The following is an 18,095-nucleotide window of genomic DNA, read 5'->3' on the forward strand; positions in this document are numbered from 1 at the left end:
AAAAACTAGGATCCTACCACTGCAGGGAGAACTTCTATATTCTTCAGTGAGAAGGGTACGGGTAGACACAAAACCCGCTCAACACACTCCAATCCAACTCATACAAAGTTACATTTCCTTTGCTTGGATCTTAATTTTCAATGTTTCTCCCAGGGCCTGAGCTACAGGCATGGACATTTAAGGATGTGGAGAAAGGCGGCATTCCTTGCCCTGCCTTGGAAAGAGTCCGTGTGCATCCCCTTGTGCCTTTGTGTGTGTACTCTGGGCAGGTGGAGATACCCCAGTCGGCAGACATAGCTTCTCTCTCTGGGGCTAAGAAAATAAATGGACAGCAGAGGGCGCTGCAGAACTACAGACCTTGCATTACCCCTCCCGTAATCTGTTCTGGAGCCAGTTTTTCTTTTCTTTTCTTTTTTTTTTTTTTTAAGATTTTATTTATTTATTTATTTATCTTTAGAAGGGAAGGAGAGGGAGAGAAACATCAATGTATGGTTGCCTTTCATGCATCTCCTGCTGGGAGTTGGCCTGCAGGGAACCAGCCTACAACCCAGGCATGTGCCCTGACTGGGAATCAAACCACGATCCTCTGGTTCGCAGGCCTGCGCTCAATCCACTGAGCTACACCAGCCAGGGCTGGAGCCAGTTTTTCTGACACAGCTAGAGATCTTAGGTAGTCTCCATAGGCCTCAGGGGTTCTGTGGTCCCACAGAAATTTCTCCTTTTCTCCAGAAACCTCAGTGATGCCTGAGAGGTAGTTGAGAGAGAGAGGCTAAAGAATAAAATGTTTGACATCAGATAGAGCTGGTTTTGAAGACCACTGCAACTTTTTGAACCCTGTGATCTTAGGTGAATGAGCTTAATTAAGTTTCTTCATGGGCAAGGGAAGATATTAATTCTGTTGTGCTGCATGAGATGAATTTGCATCAGGAGATTCTTAAAAGGTGTGAGGTTGTTATCAGGAGCCTACTCTGTGCCTAGAAACAGTCCTGGGCCCCGGAGAGTCCACAATGGGCAGATGTGGCCCTTCCTGGCGCCGACAGCTTAGCAATGAAGACAGACTTGAATCGAGTAACCTCACAGATAGTTGACAAATAATATCTGTGCAATTAAGTGAAGCAAAGGAGTGGTCCTGGACCTTAGTGAGGAGGAGGCGCCCTGCCAGGGAGATTTGTTTCCCTGAGGTAGTGAGGAACTCAATCTGAAGAATGAGTAGGACTTTACTAAGCAAAAAAGAAGGGGGGGCGGGGGGTGATGGCAAGCATGGAGAAGCCTTTGAGAAAAGGGAATAGCTTCTGCTATGGCCATGTATGTGCAGGCTCGACACAGGGCTAGTGGAACTGCAGGGGAGAGAGAACAAGGGGGACCATGGTGGGAGATGAGGCCAGAGAAAGGCGGGGTAAGATCACAAAGGACCCCAAAAGCCTCCTTAAGGGGTTTTGCCTTTATCCTAAGAACAATGGGAAAAACAGTGGGAAACAAGAAGCATTGTAATCACTGGCCATGGACACATTTCCATTGTAAAAAGGTCTCTCTCTGGCTGCAGGACTCACAGCTGACCCTCAACCCTCTTACCCTCAATGAAAACTTGGGCACTAAAGTTGCTAAGCTCTGCTGACTGCTCCTTCCTCTCTGTCTCTTGCATCCCTCATCGCCTCACATGGGACCATTGCAAGGGTTTCCTAATTGGCCTCCCTGGCTCCAGACAAACCTCCTCTACACAGCAAACTTGATCTTGTTTGATCTTCACAACATGCCTGCAAGTAAGCGAGGCAGCAATCCTTACCTCTGTGTTGCTGATGAGAAAACTGTGGTGCTGTGGAGCTGGCTCATACGGGCTTACTTGCAGGCATGTAAGTAAGCTCATTTAATAATGAGCCAATTCTGCAAGCCAGTTGTTAAATCACAGCCAGTTAAAATTAAATTATACAAATTTATAATGAATAAATGATATTAAAAACAAAGGTAATGTTAAATAAATTCTCAAAACTCATCACTTCCTAATAGTTTCATTATTACTTGTTGTCTATGTTCTTGGGATTATTTATATATGAACAGCTACATAATGTATGCTACTATTCATCTCTTTTTACCTCTGTGTTCAGTTTCTTTTTTATTTCTTTTTTATTATTATTTTTTAAATTTTATTTATTTATCTTTAGAGGGGAAGGGAAGGAGAGAAGGAGAGAAGTATCAGTGTATGGTTGCCTCTCGTGAGTCCACTACTGGGAACCGGCCGGCAACCCAGGCATGTGCCCTGACTGAGAATCGAACCGCGATCGTGTTGTTTGCAGGCCGACGCTCAATCCACTGAGCTACGCCAGCCAGGGCTCTTTTTTCTTTTTTAAAAGATTTTATTTATTTATTCTTACAGAGAGGGGAAGGGAGGGAGAAAGAGAGGGAAAGAAACATCAGTGTGTGGTTGTCTCTTGCATGCCCCTATCTGGGGACCAGGCCCACAACCCAGACATGTGCCCTGACCGGGAATTGAACTGGTGACTTTTTTGGTTCACAGGCTGTCACTCAATCCACTGAGCCACACCAGCCAGGGCCCTCTGTGTTCAGTTTCAAAGCCAGGTTGGTAGAGTGAAATCAGCCACGATGGCAATATTTACACCATGGAAAATGGCAAACCATATAAATTTAGTGTTAGTGTTTTATTGATTACTTAGACTTAAGAAAATGATGGAGAAAATGTTAATCACTCAGATTTAAATTTTTTTAGCTGACACAAAGGTAATTTATTAACAGAAAATAATAATTTGTCTGGCTGGCGTAGCTCAGTGGATTGAGCGTCGGCCTGTGAACCACACGATTTTGGTTCGATTCCCAGTCAGGGCACATGCCTGGGTTGCAGGCCAGTTCCTGGCAGGGGACACACCAGAGGCAACCATACATTGATATTTCTCTCTCTCTCTCTCTCCTTCCTTTCCCCTCTAAAGATAAATAAATAAAATCTAAAATAAATTAAAAAAAGAAGAAAATAATAATTTGAAGACTCCTGTTCACAGAGGGTGATCACATAAACCCTCTTCCTGTGGGTGCTGTCAGGGGGGATGGGAGTGACATCATCAATCCATCTGATCTTCATTCCCAAGCAGGCAAGGGCTCTGAGAGCTGACTGGGCTCCTGGTCCAGGGATCTTGGTCCTATCTCCTTGTATGGCCTGGAGTTTGATGTAGAAAGTGGTGGTGCCCAGCCCCTTGCTCCTCTGGGCCATATCCTGGGCAGCCAACATGGCAGTGTATAGAAAGGACTCATCTCAGTCAGCCCTGACCTTCATCCCACCTGTCACACAGCGGATGGTTTCTTAACAGAAAAACCAGCGACATGGGTATAAGTGTCATTGGAGAATGCAAAGATGTGGTGGACACCAAATCCATTGTCTCCTTCAGCCGCCGGAGGTCTGAGGCCGATGACCTGTTCTTCCTTCTTTTTCTCCCCCTGACTAGGTGCCATTTCTGCACATTTCTCCAGACTCCGCTACCAGAAAGCTCGGTTTAAATTTAATGTGGTATGTCTGTAGCCATTAGATTGTGAATATAACAAAAACTGTGGACATTTTCACTGTTTGCAAAGTGTTTTCCGATTCGGCAAAGAAGTCACTCCCATAAATGACAGTTAAGACTCCTTTTTTTTTTTTTTTTTTACTTTCCTCTTACACTGACATAGAGGAAAATATTAACCAATATCCATGTGACAATTACACTCCTTGGTCAACTGAAACCACAGGGCTACCCATTCAAGAGCGTGACAAAAAACAATGAAAGCGTTCTGCGAGAATCAATTGGTTGCACGGAATTTGCAATAGTATATATTATCATTATTCTTGGCAAATGTGTGCTACACATCTTTTACACTAGTAAAATTTAGTATATACTTATGCATCTGTGTATACATACGTACCCCCCCAGAGCGACAGTTGTTCAACATTTATCAGCACACCTCTGAGTCTTAGAACATAGTCGCGTGTCATTACATAAATATTCACTGACGTTAGGGGTGAATCAGATTGTCAATGAAGAAATGACTTCGCCTCGGTAACACATCTCAAGCGGCACAGGCGGAACGAGAACCAGTTTCTCGCAAGGCTAGCGGTTCTCTCCCAGGAGCGACCTGGAATCCCAGGGCTGCTTCACCTCACCGGGAGGGGTGGCTTAGGCCTGAGCGCCCGGGAAGTGAAAACCCAGGGTCGAGGCGTGGGACCAACGGCCGGGCGAGAAGCAGCTCAGGGCCAATAGCGGATCAGGCCGGAGCAACGTCACGCTCCTCGGAGGCCGTCTCCAGCACGCCCTGGGAGAGGGGCGTGGCACAGCCTGCCGGAAGTGATGCCATCCGGGGGGCGGTCCTCCGCGGCGGCGGCGCGCGGCCTGCGCTCGCGCTGGGCTCCGCGCGCCCCCCGCCCCCTCTATGAGGCAGAGGCAGCCGCGGCCGTTAGCGCTGTCGCTCCGGGGCCCGCGGCGGGCGGGGCTCCGGCGGGGCCCGGCTTAGTCCCCACCCCAGCCCGGCTCCCTGCCGCCCGCCCTCCCTCCCTCTCCCCGATGCAGGGGGCCGAGCTCCGGGATGGTGAGGCGGCGGCAGCGGCCGCTTCGTACCGCGTCTTGAGCCGCCTGCTCGGCTATGGAGAGGCGGCCCCCGAGCCAGGCCCGCCGCCACCGCCCCCGGGCCATGGCCCCCCGCCGCCACCCTTCCTTGCACGCCCCGGTACGCGGGGCGCCCGGCCGCCGCAGCTGATGGTGTTCCGCAACGTGGGTCGGCCGCCGGAGGAAGAGGACGCGGAGGCGGCCCCGGATCCGGGACCCTCGGAACTGCTATGTCCCCGGCACCGCTGTGCCCTGGACCCCAAGGCCCTGCCCCCGGGGTTGGCGCTCGAGCGGACCTGGGGCCCGGCTGCTGGACTAGAGGCGCAGTTGGCAGCTCTGGGGCTCGGGCAGCCGGCGGGGCCGGGAGTCAAGACGGTTGGTGGGGGTTGCTGCCCGTGCCCCCCGCAGGCGCCCCCTCCGCAGCCCCAGCCGCCTGCTGCCGCCCCGCAGGCCGGGGAGGACCCCACGGAAACGAGCGACGCGCTGCTGGTCTTGGAGGGCTTGGAGTCGGAGGCCGAGAGCCTGGAGACTAACAGCTGCTCAGAAGAGGAGCTCAGCAGTCCGGGCCGCGGAGGAGGCGGCGGCCGGCTTCTGTCGCAGCCCCCAGGCCCTGAATTACCCCCGGTGCCCTTCCCGCTACACGACCTGGTCCCTTCAGGGCGCTTGAGTAGAGGGGAGCAGCAGCAGCCGCCGCCACCGCCGCCCCCGCCCCCTCCTGGGCCCCTCCGGCCACTCGCGGGCCCTTCTCTGAAGGGCTCTCTCAAAATCCGCCTCAGTCGTCTCTTTCGCACGAAGAGCTCCAACGGTGGTTCTGGTGGCGGGTATGGGGCCGGCAAGAGGCCTTCTGGAGAGCTGGCTGCTTCAGCTTCGAGCCTGACCGCCGTGGGAGGCTCTGCCGGCCGGGAGCTGGACGCAGGGAGGTGAGACCCGCTGGGGGGCCGACTGACGAACTTCCCTTTTTTTTGCTTCATTTCCCTTTTATTCTAACAAGATCCCGACAATTCTGATGACATGGCCTTCATAAGGAGGCAAAGAATTGGGGCTAAAAGTGGTGACATCGTTCATTAGGCCAGAGCTAATTATGGGAAACGGCTTTCACTTTGAGTTCATTCCCCTTGACACTTCTCGGCTGGTTAGCATCTCTCTAGTGCCGAGATGATTTGAAACCGGGCCCCCACCCGTAGCCTGGCCCAGCTTATAAGTTTTCCCAGGGTGTCTGTATACTGTTACCTCCCGTTTGGGCTTTGGACCGAACGTTGGTGTTGCATTTTGACCACCTTGCTTATTACTCTTTCCGTGTGCCAGCACCCCACCCCCTTTCACACTCATGCATACGAATGATGTGAGGAGTTGTAGGCCCACAGTCAGTTGGGCATCTCTGTTGCAAGTCTTCATGTTTCCCTGGTTGGTCTCCTAGATGTACTTGGTATCTCAAGCCTGTGGGCTGACCACCATCAGTGAGAATAGAAAATAGCTTTGCTCTCAAGCCCATGTGAGATTTCTAAGTATGAGGTGTAGGCATTGGTGCCTGAGTTCTAGGCCAACTGATGAAACTTCCCAACTTAGACATTGAATTTTTCCCCTGAACTTCTGAAGGGTGGGCTGCTGTCTAACATCTGGTGTGAGATCTGTAAATTGCTTTAGAAAGTTGTCAACTTTGGTGTCCATAAAATGAGACTTACCTTGTGGTAACCAAGTGCCATCAGGGTTTGTGCTGTTGAAGGGGCTAGGCGAATAAATTGAGAACTTGGTGCACCAGAATCTGGGGGAGCTTTGGGCAAAAGTCAGTATGTCTCAGGGCCCAAGAATTTGAATTCTTACAAAGCTCCCCAGTTGGTCCTGAGGTATCACCTGGACTGGGAAGCACTCATCTATCTGTATGTAGGAACTTGGGTACTGCGAAGGAGAGTGGGGGTCAGTTTGACTTTGCTGCCCTTTCAGAACAGCTGTGCCAGGGTCTCATCTTGGGGATCAGACCAAACCTGAACTCCCTAAGGAGTTGGTGCAGGTTACCCCCTTCCGCTAGACCTATGTTGCTGCATTTGCCTCCCAGAGAACTCATGCGCAGGTCTTGAAAAGTGTGTGGCTGCTGAGACAGCTTTTCTGTTGTAGGCTCTGCATTTGATGCTCCACTTAACCAGTATAGATGAGATTTTCCTCATGCGGGGGGGATGGCGGGACTGGAGCTGTGGGTAATGACATGGGATAGATTGCTGGTTTTCTTGTGGTTTGTCTTGCCTTTGTTCCATATTGACCAGGACCAGGGCTAAGATTTCAGACACACCAGATATGAGGTGTGGCGTGAAATTAGCTGCTCCGTCTAATAGATTAGGAAGTGGAAAAGGCATATAACATTATACGGTTTTTTGCCTTTGGAAGCAGAATTTAATGGTCATTGGCTGCTCTGTCACCAACCTTCACACTAAGCACAATACAGATTTCTGCTGTGGAGCAAATTGGGCTGTAGCTCTGAAAAGCTTAGTTCAGAGCACTGGAGAATTACATTTTTTGGTCCAAGGGCTTTCTCTGATGGATTGGGGAAGAGCTAGGTATTTGTGTAGAACGTTCGGTTGACTGCTGTTAGGAGGCAGCATTTGGGACAGACTGCGAACATCTAATTCCATTTAGAACCCTAGCATCGGCTGTGGGACGCCAGCCAGCTCTGTCTTCTTCACGCTTCTCCCTTTTTATTCATCAGGAAAATGGGAGCGATTCCTGTCTTTTTCCTGTCCTTGTAGGAACAGAGTGAAGACAAGAGAAACAGAGATGGAATATTTTGTGCTTTTGGAGAAGTAATAAGATCGAACTGGTGATTTTTTTTTATACTCAGGATTTGGTGCTGTTAGATTTGCTTGTTAGCTTTTACACAGCTTACTGTGTGCCAGTCTTGCTGGCAGCCTTGCAGCTGTGAGAAACTCGGTTAAGTCTGGCCGGGGCGATTGCGATTTCTGTGGATCTGCCCCTCCTAAGTCAGTCCGCCCTGTTGGAAACAAGGATGGGTTTAGAATTTTAGCTCATTTTCGTGTTTTAATTGGTAGGACCTGGAAGCTGTGAGAAACCTTAATCTCTTGCCAGAAGGTGTATATTGCCTTTCTCTTCATTGTTGGTTGGAGTCTCTGTACTCTTTGCTATATAATTTGGAGTTTTTATAGCAACCTCTGGTCATGACTCTCTTTGCTCTTCTTAGTATCTTTCCTGCAGCTATTGCTAGAAAGTACTTCCTGCAATCAATTTATAAGACTTAACTATTTTGCCTATTTTAACATTAAACAAAACTTTAGTTCCTTTCAGATGCTTTAGAGTGTGGTAAATGGACCTACCTGGATATTCGGGGTCTTAATTCTAGAATGAGTTGGCTTAGAGAACTCTTTTGAAGCGAAGGAAGAAATGGGCCCACAGCTAATCAGGTTTCTGCTGTGAAGAACTGGGCTAGGCCTTTAACACATATGTTGGAATTCACAGAGCTGGGCTCGATGCCTGTGGGCTTCAGTGTAATGTAGAATTGCTATTTCAGGAAAACCAGTGAAGTTCCCCTTTCTGTTTCACATATGTTGAGCTGATTGTCTTCCTTTATATTTGGTGAGAAATGGCATTTGATCTGACTTTTTTGAATCATCACATAATACACACTTGGTTGGAAATGGGCACCTTGTTCGTTTTAAGTTTTTATTTTTTCTGAGTTGATGGTTAAGGCTGTTATCTTGGATCTTCATAGTTGTGATGTGGAAAAATGGAGGATGATTCTGTGGTGGTTTCCTATCTATTTGTTTGGGGGGGGGGGCGGAGATACAGTTCTAGAAAGAGGCAGCTCTGCCTTGGCATCAGTTTGAGACCCTGCTGTCATGGACAGACTTGGCAGAAATGAGAACCCTCTTCTCTTTTCCTTGGGTCTTCAGGTCCGAATGGGGTATTTTTAAGAAATAGCATGGCATGCTGAGACCAAAATGCTTTACGGTGCGGGAAGGAAGTCCTGGCTCTGCATTTGGGTGTTAGGTTCCACGCTCCATGGATCTTTGCAACTACCTTTCATGGAATGGTTGTGGTCGGCAGCTCTCATTGGGAGAGCTGGTTTCAGAAACCTCTATCCATTTGAGCCTTGTGTCTTTGCTCCTGAATATTTTCCCTGTTAACATCATTCCCAGTGATTTAGTCCTTGGACTATACTGCTTGGCTTTTCCCTGGAAGTTCCCTTCATAGGTTCTTTAGTTGGTCTATGCTGGAGTTTTGGATTTGACCTTGCTGCACAGATGTCTGTGTGTTGGAACTGAAATGAACACATGGTTTTTGTGCCTGTAGCACATGAGCAGACACTAGCTTATGATGTGTTGAAAATGGCACAGGCTGGCTGACTTGGCACTGTGTGCTCTGCAGGGGCAGAGGTAAAGTGTGGCTGTAGAGTCTGATAATTGGACATTCTCGTTTGGGAGTCACTTTTGAAAAGAGCACGTGTAAGTCTTCGGACATTAGTAGAAGAGATTAATGGACCAGAAGGGAGGGCCTTAGTGTTTCATTGTTTGTAATTAAGGTTTCAAGGAATTTGCAAAGTGGCTGGTGATTTTATGAGTGTGTCATCAGCCTCTCTAGTCTAATGCTTTTAACTTTTATCCCACAGATCTGTTGCCATACAATTAGCAATTTGCAGAGTGGAAATGGACAGAGGCATGTCTCTTTGTTACAGGAAGCACAAGCAATGCACAGCTGACACAAAGGACTGCTTAGCCTCCGTGAAGACCTTTGCCTAAGGTCTTCTGACACTCCTGTCCTGTTCTGTCACCCGAGGCATAGCCTACCAAATCCTACTCCACCCTCCCCTCCAAGCCTTTCTGCTTCTTGGCTTTTACACAGCTTCCTAGGATGCACATGGCTTGACTTTGCACTCTAATGCTCATCAAGGGGACCTAGGGAGGAATAAAATAAATGGGAGTGTGGTATAGAAAGGTTAGTTAAAAATGTTATCCATATTTTTTGTGATGCTCTCCAAAAAACAGCACTTCCAGCTGAGAACAGGCTTCTATCATTTTCAGTGTTTCATATATACAAAAGGATGTGTATATAGTGTATGCAACATAATAATCAAATGCGTACCCAGGTACACATCTCGGAGCTTAGCAGATAGAATGTTATGAGTTACCTTTGAAGACCCTGGTGTGTTGCTTCCTGATTACATCTCCACAGCTACCATAACCGCCACCTCAGTGTTATGTTAATCATTCCCTTGCTTTGTTTTTTACAGTCGTCTAGATTGGTCTTTTCGAGTGACTGCCATTAGAATGCTCTCAGGATCCTTGAGACAGAAACTGCTTTGGATTTTCAGTTAGCATCTCCCCAAAGAGAGAAGGAAGCACTCGTTTATTATTAGCCTTTCAGCCTCTTAGACCTTCTCCCTCTCCAAGCTTCCTGCTCTGAGGCTCCCTTATTTGCCAGGAAAAAAAATCCCAGGGCTCTTAAATGGCTCTGCCTGGATTTAGATTCATATGTATTTCTTTTTCCAGATCCTAGAAACTATGGTTTTTCTTCTTCAAAATGCTGGGGCAGGGGAGAAGACGAAGTGGAGTGAGAAGGCCTCTGCAAGCTGTGTGCATTTGGGTACTGCCGTTCTTCAGTGCCTGGCACTGAAGAGATCCGTCCCCAGCATGGGCAGATGGCAGAGTAATGCAGCTTCCTTTGAAAAGAGGCAGACGGCCAAGTGGCTGAGGTGTGAACCCTCTGAAAGGCCAGTGCTTTAGGTTTCTACTTGCTGAGTTTAATGTTGTACCCACAGTTATCAAATAAAAATTGGTTTGGAAGTTCTTCAGTCTTAAAGTTCATGTCCAGGGGAACTAACTTTCCGTTTCAGCCCTCTGGAGTGTTGGAACTAAGCTGCAGGCTGCCATGAGCAACTTTCACAAACAGGGACCGTGTGCGCGTGTGTGTGTCTTGTTTCGATGCAGTGCCTCTCCCGTGGCTGCGTCATTAGACTTGTTAAGCCTCAGCATGTGGGAGGTGGCAGAGGGAGGGTGAGACCGGCCAGGAGAGCAAATCCGGCACCTTGACTATGTTTAAGATCTTTACATAATGGTTTTGAAATTTTGTTTGGAGTGAGTTCTGAGAATCTCAGATATATGTGTTAAAACATAAATGCATAAAGATCTTCTAAAATCAAATAATTCTAGATAGGATTTTCTTTTTTTAAATATTTATTTATTTATTTATCTTTTAGAAGGGACGGGAAGGAGAGAGGGAGAGAAATATCAATGTATGGTTGTCTCTCATGTGTCCCCTGCCGGAAACTGGCCTGCAACCCAGGCGTGTGCCCTGACTGGGAATTGAACCGCAATACTCTGGTTCGCAGGCCTGCGCTCAATCCACTGAGCTACACCAGCCAGGGCTTAGATAGGATTTTCTTTGCTTCCTCTTCCCCCTCCTCTGGCGCAGTTGAAGTTTCACTTAGTCCTTTGGGTGAGAGTGATTTGGGAAGGTGAGCCAGCTATGAGGCCCAGAGTCAGGCACTGACATCGGTGGTGGGAGTTTTTTAAAAGAATGGTTTATTGAGGAATGGTTTATATACCACCTAAAACTCCCCTGTTTAAGGTGTCTAGGTCTATAAATTTTGATAAATATATATAATCATCATGAGCGCTACCACAGTCAAGATTCAGCACATTTCTGCCTCCTCTACAAGTCTTTCCTTCCTCCCCTTATAGTCAATTCAGTCATCCTGAGATGGAATTTTTGAGCTTAGCACATTTTTAGCCTGAAAGTCTTTGTCACAGTCTTTAGATTTCTTCCATTTTTCTCTGAAAAGACATTTGAAATTGGTACAAAGTAAAGTTACCTTTTGTGTACCTTTTCACAGGAGACCTGGGTTTTCTGGCTGGTTCCCTGGAGCAACATCAGGCAGAAGTTGGGGGGGGGAGCGCCGTGTGCCGAGCCATGTGGCTGGCAGTTCAGAGAGGGCTGTCTTGATCTGTGCCTGGTGGAGCCCCTGACCTGAGCGGGCACCTTGGTAGCTGATGGTTTTAACCCACGGCTTGGGGACATTTGTGCAGAAATCAGAGGTCTTGAGTGGTTGAAGACTACAGGTGCATCCTGTAGTGCTGGTCTCGAGTCCAAATATGCCCCTTGGTTCCCTTTGGGACCTCCTGGTCCGAGGGGCAGGCCCAGAGGGAAAGCTGTGGCTCTGACACATGAAAATCCACTGTGTGGCTGACTTCCTTCCTCTAGAAATGGACTTGCTGGTTGCCACTCAGGGTGTTTTACTCTTTTAACATGCTGGGTGTGGAGCAATGCAAAGGGGTTTCTCATTGCTTTGCAGACTGGTGAATTCTGTAGCCAGACTTGTCTAAGGAATTGCCTTAATTATTTTACTCTCCCCCTTTAAATTTTAGATTTTATTACAAAAATGTTGCTGACAATGACTACGGTTTGCTTTGTTTCAGTGCATCTGGAATTAAGTCTTGTAGTGATTTCAATGCGTGCTTTCTCACCCCCTAGGAAACCCAGGTTGACAAGAACTCAAAGTGCCTTTTCTCCGGTCTCCTTCAGCCCCCTGTTCACAGGTAAGGGTGATCTCTTTCTTCTGACGTGTAAAAGCTGCGGTGTTCTGAGACCTGTCAGGAAACACTTACAGATGCACCTCAGAGGCAGCTTCAGGCATGTCGGCGGTTATTTTCTTCATTCCATGCCTGCTGGGTTTGGAGTGAGGCTATTTTTATGGTGCGGAGTGTGCTCTTGACTTTGGATGCTTTATAGTTTTGAGTAGTGGCGGCTTGCTGTTAATTAGGTGGCCCTGGCAGTTGTGCAGTGCTTAGTTCAGGGTCATCACATATAAATTAAAAGGAGGAATTACAAATTTATAGGTTCACAGTGCACAGAGGACGTTCAGTTCCTGTCCCTGCTTCCGTGGGAGGTCCAGCATTGCCTAATAAACATGACCATGGTTATCCGGTCTATTTTTAAAGACTTTGGGCAAAGGGGATTACATGAACTCTTATCTTACCCATTTTAGGGGCTCGCAGTTCCTGCAGCTGTTTGACTTCTTCATTACGTCTAATTTAAGTCTTTCTTGCCGCAAGGAGGAGCACAAGTTACTAAAGTAGGAAAGTGGTCGAATGTCGTTTGGGCAGCTGCCTCCTCTTCAACAAGGAGCTCCTCCAGAGAGGGAGACCTCTTGTTATGTCAGTAGGACGGGACGCTCCCTTGTGAATGAGCTGTAGGAAAGAGGTCTTTAGCCCACTGCCCAAGTCTCAAAGCTGAGTACTCATTGGTTATGGCTGAAAAGCCTCTAAAAAAAAATCCCAATTTCAAACTCTTTTGGTATTATGTCCTTCAAAAAGATGGTTGCAAGAATATTGACTAGGGAATAGACATTTTCAGAAGATGTGAAGCGGGCTGGTGGGCCCCCCCGGAACTGCAGAGGCGGCCCCGGGCCATCAGAACAAGTGGGGCCTGTGATGGGCACGGGTGAGGAAGGGGGTCCCTGTCTTGGCCCAGGCCCAGAATGAAAGAATCTTATCCTCTAGCAGTATGTCTTTCTGGTTAGTCATTGTTTCCTTCTACAGGAAGGAATGCCCCCATTTGTAGTGCTGGGCTTGGTGTTACTGTTTCAGACAGCCTTGGCCCTTTAGAATCACCGCTTTTCACGGAGGCGCCGCACCTACAGTCCAGGCCTCGCTAGCCGTTCAGGAGCCACACTTGTCTAGGCTCATGGTGTCGGCGTGCACCGCTGGGCTCCGCTACAGAACTGTGTGACGAGCAAGTCCAGCTTCCCAGAACATCCACTGATGACTTTGAGAAGAGCCTTTCTGCTTATCGTAATGAGTGTTCAAGAACTTTGTACAAAAAATGTGTATTAGATTCTGAAAGCCCAGCTCCAGACCTTTAAGAGACATTGGTTTCTATTTATAACAATAAAATCTAGCTGAGGGGCTAATTCAAATTAGCCTCTGGAATAAAAGGCGTTGGAAATAACACCCTCCAATTAGAGAAATCCTGAGTTTTCACCTGTGGATCAGACCTTCCAAAACAAATCTATTTTAGGCTGTCAGCTTTAATTAATAAAATGCTCTTCATCCTCAGATGACTCAGTGGAGAGGGGGTAGATGGGGCTGGGTGGCAAGAAGGAACGGGTGTGGCAGAGAACTGACCTGTACAACAGGCTGGGAACTAAAGGGACACCATGTGCCATCAAGTTCCTACTGAGGAGCTTCCTCTAAGCTGACCTGGCTTGGCTGACTCTGGAAGTAGCTCATTGTTAGGGTTGTGAGTGCACTTTTCCATCTCTGTAGCCTTAGCTATTAGGAACTAGTTGATACCTGAAATTGGTTTTCTTGTGACTGAATATTCTGAAAACTCTAGACGTTTAGAAAGAAGTTGGGGCTAACACGGGGACCTTTATTTACATTTGGTGCACACTGCAGTTCTTACATTTTTTTGGTACTTCTTGTCTTCCCCATGTCCATTTGGGCTTGTAACAAGCTGCTTTGCCTTGCCCCCGAAGGCAGAAACTGGTATACAAGCCTGAAAAAATAAATGGTGTGGTTCCCATTTGAATGAATAAGACCTCGTGGTTAAGGTTATATTGTCAGTGGCAAAACCACAGTTAGTACAATTAGTTGACTTTTCCACTGTCAAGCCATGTTTTCGTCCTAAAGAATCCTTGATCATTAACCGGGCAAGGAAATGGTATAGGTGAAAATGACTTCCTAGGTGTTAGAGGGGATTCCAGCCCTAGGAGCATTAGGTTTTGAGTGTTCTGAGAGCCGGGACCTCTAACTAACTTTGCTTGCCCTTTGCCTCTCTTTGATCTGGCCTCAGCTTTGGGCAAGGTGCTCTCTAACATGCTTGCTCTGTGAATCCTTCAGGTGAAACAGTCTCGCTTGTGGATGTGGACATCTCTCAGCGGGGCCTGACCTCTCCACACCCTCCAACTCCCCCTCCTCCTCCAAGAAGAAGCCTCAGCCTCCTAGGTATAGTCCCCTCCACTCTGTCTTCTTGCCCTAGTTGGGGGGTGAGCTCTGTGGACCTGTTGTTCTTTGCTAGGAGCCAAACACACTCCTGGGTTTCTAACAATGAACCTGTTATTTCCTTCCCTTTCTCAGCACCCCTGTCACCACCCTAAGTGGTAGAATAGGTCTCCCGCTTGCATGCTGTTACAGCCTTTACTGTCCATGTGTTCACTAGATCTGGGTTTATCGTGCCCATAATCTACAGCTAGTGGGCCGCCTTAGGCGTATCCTCACTTTCCTGCTTTCAAGCAGAGGAGAGCAGGCTAAGATGATTGTTGCCCTCCGTGCAAAAAGACAGGGTGAAGGTCGGGCCATCCTGCCCCAGAGGGCAGCCTGATGACCCTTCTCCCTCTCCTCTGCTCCACCTTGCTCGTTCTGTGCTCATATTTCTGAACCTCTTGCTTTTGTTCTCTCTTCTAGATGATATCAGTGGGACGCTGCCTACATCTGTCCTTGTGGCTCCGATGGGGTCTTCCCTGCAGTCTTTCCCCCTACCTCCGCCTCCTCCACCCCATGCCCCAGGTTAGCTTAGATTAGAGGCAAGACCTACAAGAGTTGGGAGCACAAAGTAATACACTTTTGAAGGATGGGAGAAATCTATGTATGGAAATAACAGAACTTAGGGAAAGCTGAAATTTTGACCCCTTGGCTAGACCAGAACTCCTTGGAAATGACGCCAAGAACTGATTTTTCTAACCCATTTTATTTATGGAGTTGAATCTGATTTTTGTTAGAAGTAAAAGACTATTGAATTTTTTCGTGTTTTTGCTGCTGAGACTTTTTAAATCCTTGAGTAGACATCACTGAGGAAACTGCCTTAATTTCAGGATAGTGAGGAGGTTTAATGTGTTGCTGGTTTTCGAAGTTCTGTGGTTTTTCTGAACTTTTAGTACTGACTGCAGCCTTGTAAATAAGTACCAAGCATTTAGTGGCCCACACCCACTTTGCCGGCCTCCGGTACCCAAGGAATAAAACAAGTGAAATCGGCATTCTTTTCTACTTGCTTGGCAAAATCGTTCCACTTCCTGGGCAAGTAAGCGAGTCACTATTTCCAAGGCTGCTTTACCGGCACTTCACCTCGAGGTGGGAGAAGTTGGAATCGCTCTAGGCTGGTGAAGGCCCTGAAGTAGTCACCTTAGTCAGGTCAGTGAGCAGCTGCCCCCGCTCCTGGGGTTCAGTGCCCCCACCCATCCTTCACAGCTTACACAAGCCCACACAGCTTTTTGTTCCAGCCCATCCAGCTTTTCCCCACTGCTTTGGCTTCACCCTTTCCAGCTTAGCTTCTAATGCCTTGCCCCTCTTCAGTTAGCATCCTCGTTTTGGGTGGAGGGTGTACTTATGGTTGGGAGCATTGAGGGTAAGCAAGTGACCACCACTCTCTTGCTCTGCAGATGCATTTCCCCGGATCGCTCCCGCCCGAGCGGCTGAATCCCCACACAGCCAGCCCCCCCAGCACCTCCAGTGTCCCCTCTACCGGCCCGACTCGAGCAGCTTTGCAGCCAGCCTTCGAGAGTTGGAGAAGGTAGGTGGCGCCCGAGCACGGGAGGCTCACCTTCTCTCCCACCCCCTAATTCTGTACCTGGCTCCCCTTTTATTACTTTTAGAGGAAGAATTGTTTCCTTGTCTCTATATTTATAGTGACAAGACAATATGCTACTGTAATCAGTTCCATAAATGATATTACAAAATTGAATCTTGGGTGGGAGGGGGCGGAACTGAATGTGATAAGGAAGGGCTGTAGGGAAATGTTTGCATAGTCTAAGCTGACTGTGGCAGATGAACTGACCTAGGTCCCTCTTCTCTTCTTTGGGCCTTGGTAATGGAATTGTAGACTTAATCTTCTGTAACTTTGGAGGGCTAAAAATACATTTATTACTGGTGGTTAAGACACTGATAGCTTTTCCCCACTGAAATGCTTTGGAAGGGAGGGGTTCTCCTGTGGTAAGGTGGATTGTGTTGAACACTCTGATATTTCTCTGCTCTGTTCACTACTTGACCACTTTTTGTCTTCGATAGTGTGGTTGGTACTGGGGACCAATGAATTGGGAAGATGCAGAGATGAAGCTGAAAGGGAAGCCAGACGGTTCTTTCCTGGTACGAGACAGCTCCGATCCTCGTTATATCCTGAGCCTCAGTTTTCGATCACAGGGAATCACCCACCACACTAGAATGGAGCACTACAGAGGTAAGAGGCGCTGGTGTTGGAAGGAAGCCTTGCTCTACCTTTGCTGTTTGACTTTCTCGTAGGAAGAATTCATAGAAATGGAAGTGTGGATAGGGGAAAGAATCTCATAGACTGAATTGAATGCTAATATGAGCACTGCTTTTAGCCACTAGAAGAAAAGTTGGCAGGGGTAGGGAAGAGAGTAAAGGTTCCTTTCAAAATTTATTCTCAGCATCTTATTTCCCAAACAGAAGGGCCTGAACAAGACTGCTGAAGAGCAGAACAAAGCCAATGAAACTCTATAGAAGGAAGAAATAACCCAGACCAGTTCTCTCAAGCTTTATTCTTAATTAGCATCTAGAGATACTTTCTATTAAATCATATGCATGAAGAAGAGAGTTTAGTGTTGATGCTGGACTGTTCTGTTCTGAGTTTTTTGGATTTTTTAAAAAATATATTTTATTGATTATGCCATTACAGTTGTCCCATTTCCCCCCCTTCATTCCCCTCCACCCTACACACCTCTCCCCCCACATTCCCCCGTTTAGTTCATGTCCATGTGTCATAAGTTCTTTAGCTTCTACATTTCCCACACTACTCTTGCCCCACCCTATTTTCACCCCACCGTCTATTGCTACTTGTTCTCTGTACCTTCTCCCCTCATCTCCTCCTCCCACTCCCCTGTTGCTAACGCTCCTTGTGTTCTTCATGTCTATGGTTCCACTCCTGTTCTAGCTGTCCTCTTGGTTTGCTTTTGTTTTAGGTGTGGTTAATAACTGTGACTTTGATGTCCTTTCACTGTTCATATTTTTTATCTTCTTCTTCTTAGCTAAGTCCCTTTAACATTTCATATAATAAGGGCTTGGTGATGATAACTCCTTGAACTTGACCTTATCTGAGAAGCACTGTATCTGCCCTTCCATTCTGAATGAAAGCTTTGCTGGATAGAGCAATCTTGGATGTAGGTCTTTGGATTTCATGACTTGGAATACTTCTTTCCAGCCCCTTCTTGCCTGCAAGGTCTGTTTTGAAAAATCTGCTGACAGTCTGGTGGGAACTCCTTTGTAGGTGACTGTCTCTCTACCTCTTGCTGCTTCTAGGATTCTCTCCTTCATTTTAATCTTGGCTAATGTAATGATGATGTGCCTTGGTGTGTTCCTTCTTGGGTCCACCTTCTTTGGGACTCTCTGAGCTTCCTGGACTTCCTGGAAGTCTATTTCCTTTGCCAGATTGGGGAAGTTCTCCCTCATTATTTGTTCAAATAAGTTTCAATTTTTTGCTCTTCCTCTTCTCCTTTTGTTACCCCTTTGATTGAGGTGTGGGAATATTTAAAGATAGATGTCCTAGAGGTTCCTAAGCCTCTCC

At 47.5% G+C, this 18,095-nt stretch overlaps 1 protein-coding gene and 1 pseudogene across 3 annotated transcripts in view; one reads left to right on the forward strand and one right to left on the reverse strand.

Moving 5' to 3' along the window:
- Window positions 1-2,989: 2,989 nt before the first annotated feature.
- On the reverse strand, window positions 2,990-4,364 carry LOC118978001 (40S ribosomal protein S14-like; annotated as a pseudogene).
- A 94-nt stretch (window positions 4,365-4,458) lies between these two features.
- SOCS7 (suppressor of cytokine signaling 7) overlaps window positions 4,459-18,095 on the forward strand; it is a 33,323-nt gene continuing 19,686 nt past the window's right edge. Inside the window, exons 1-6 of one of the 3 annotated variants that reach the window (XM_037033603.1) lie at window positions 4,459-5,500; window positions 12,054-12,118; window positions 14,423-14,527; window positions 14,987-15,088; window positions 15,958-16,088; window positions 16,583-16,751. In XM_037033603.1, the coding sequence (XP_036889498.1) occupies window positions 4,539-5,500; window positions 12,054-12,118; window positions 14,423-14,527; window positions 14,987-15,088; window positions 15,958-16,088; window positions 16,583-16,751 (1,534 nt within the window). In that variant the 5' untranslated portion in view covers window positions 4,459-4,538. The remainder of the gene's footprint in view (window positions 5,501-12,053; window positions 12,119-14,422; window positions 14,528-14,986; window positions 15,089-15,957; window positions 16,089-16,582; window positions 16,752-18,095) is intronic. The other 2 variants (XM_037033604.1, XM_037033605.1) reach the window with 2 other exon arrangements.

The sequence above is a fragment of the Sturnira hondurensis genome, unplaced genomic scaffold (genome assembly GCF_014824575.4).
Source record: "Sturnira hondurensis isolate 20B ecotype Veracruz unplaced genomic scaffold, ASM1482457v3 Scaffold0021632, whole genome shotgun sequence".
Classification (NCBI taxonomy): Eukaryota; Metazoa; Chordata; class Mammalia; order Chiroptera; family Phyllostomidae; genus Sturnira; species Sturnira hondurensis.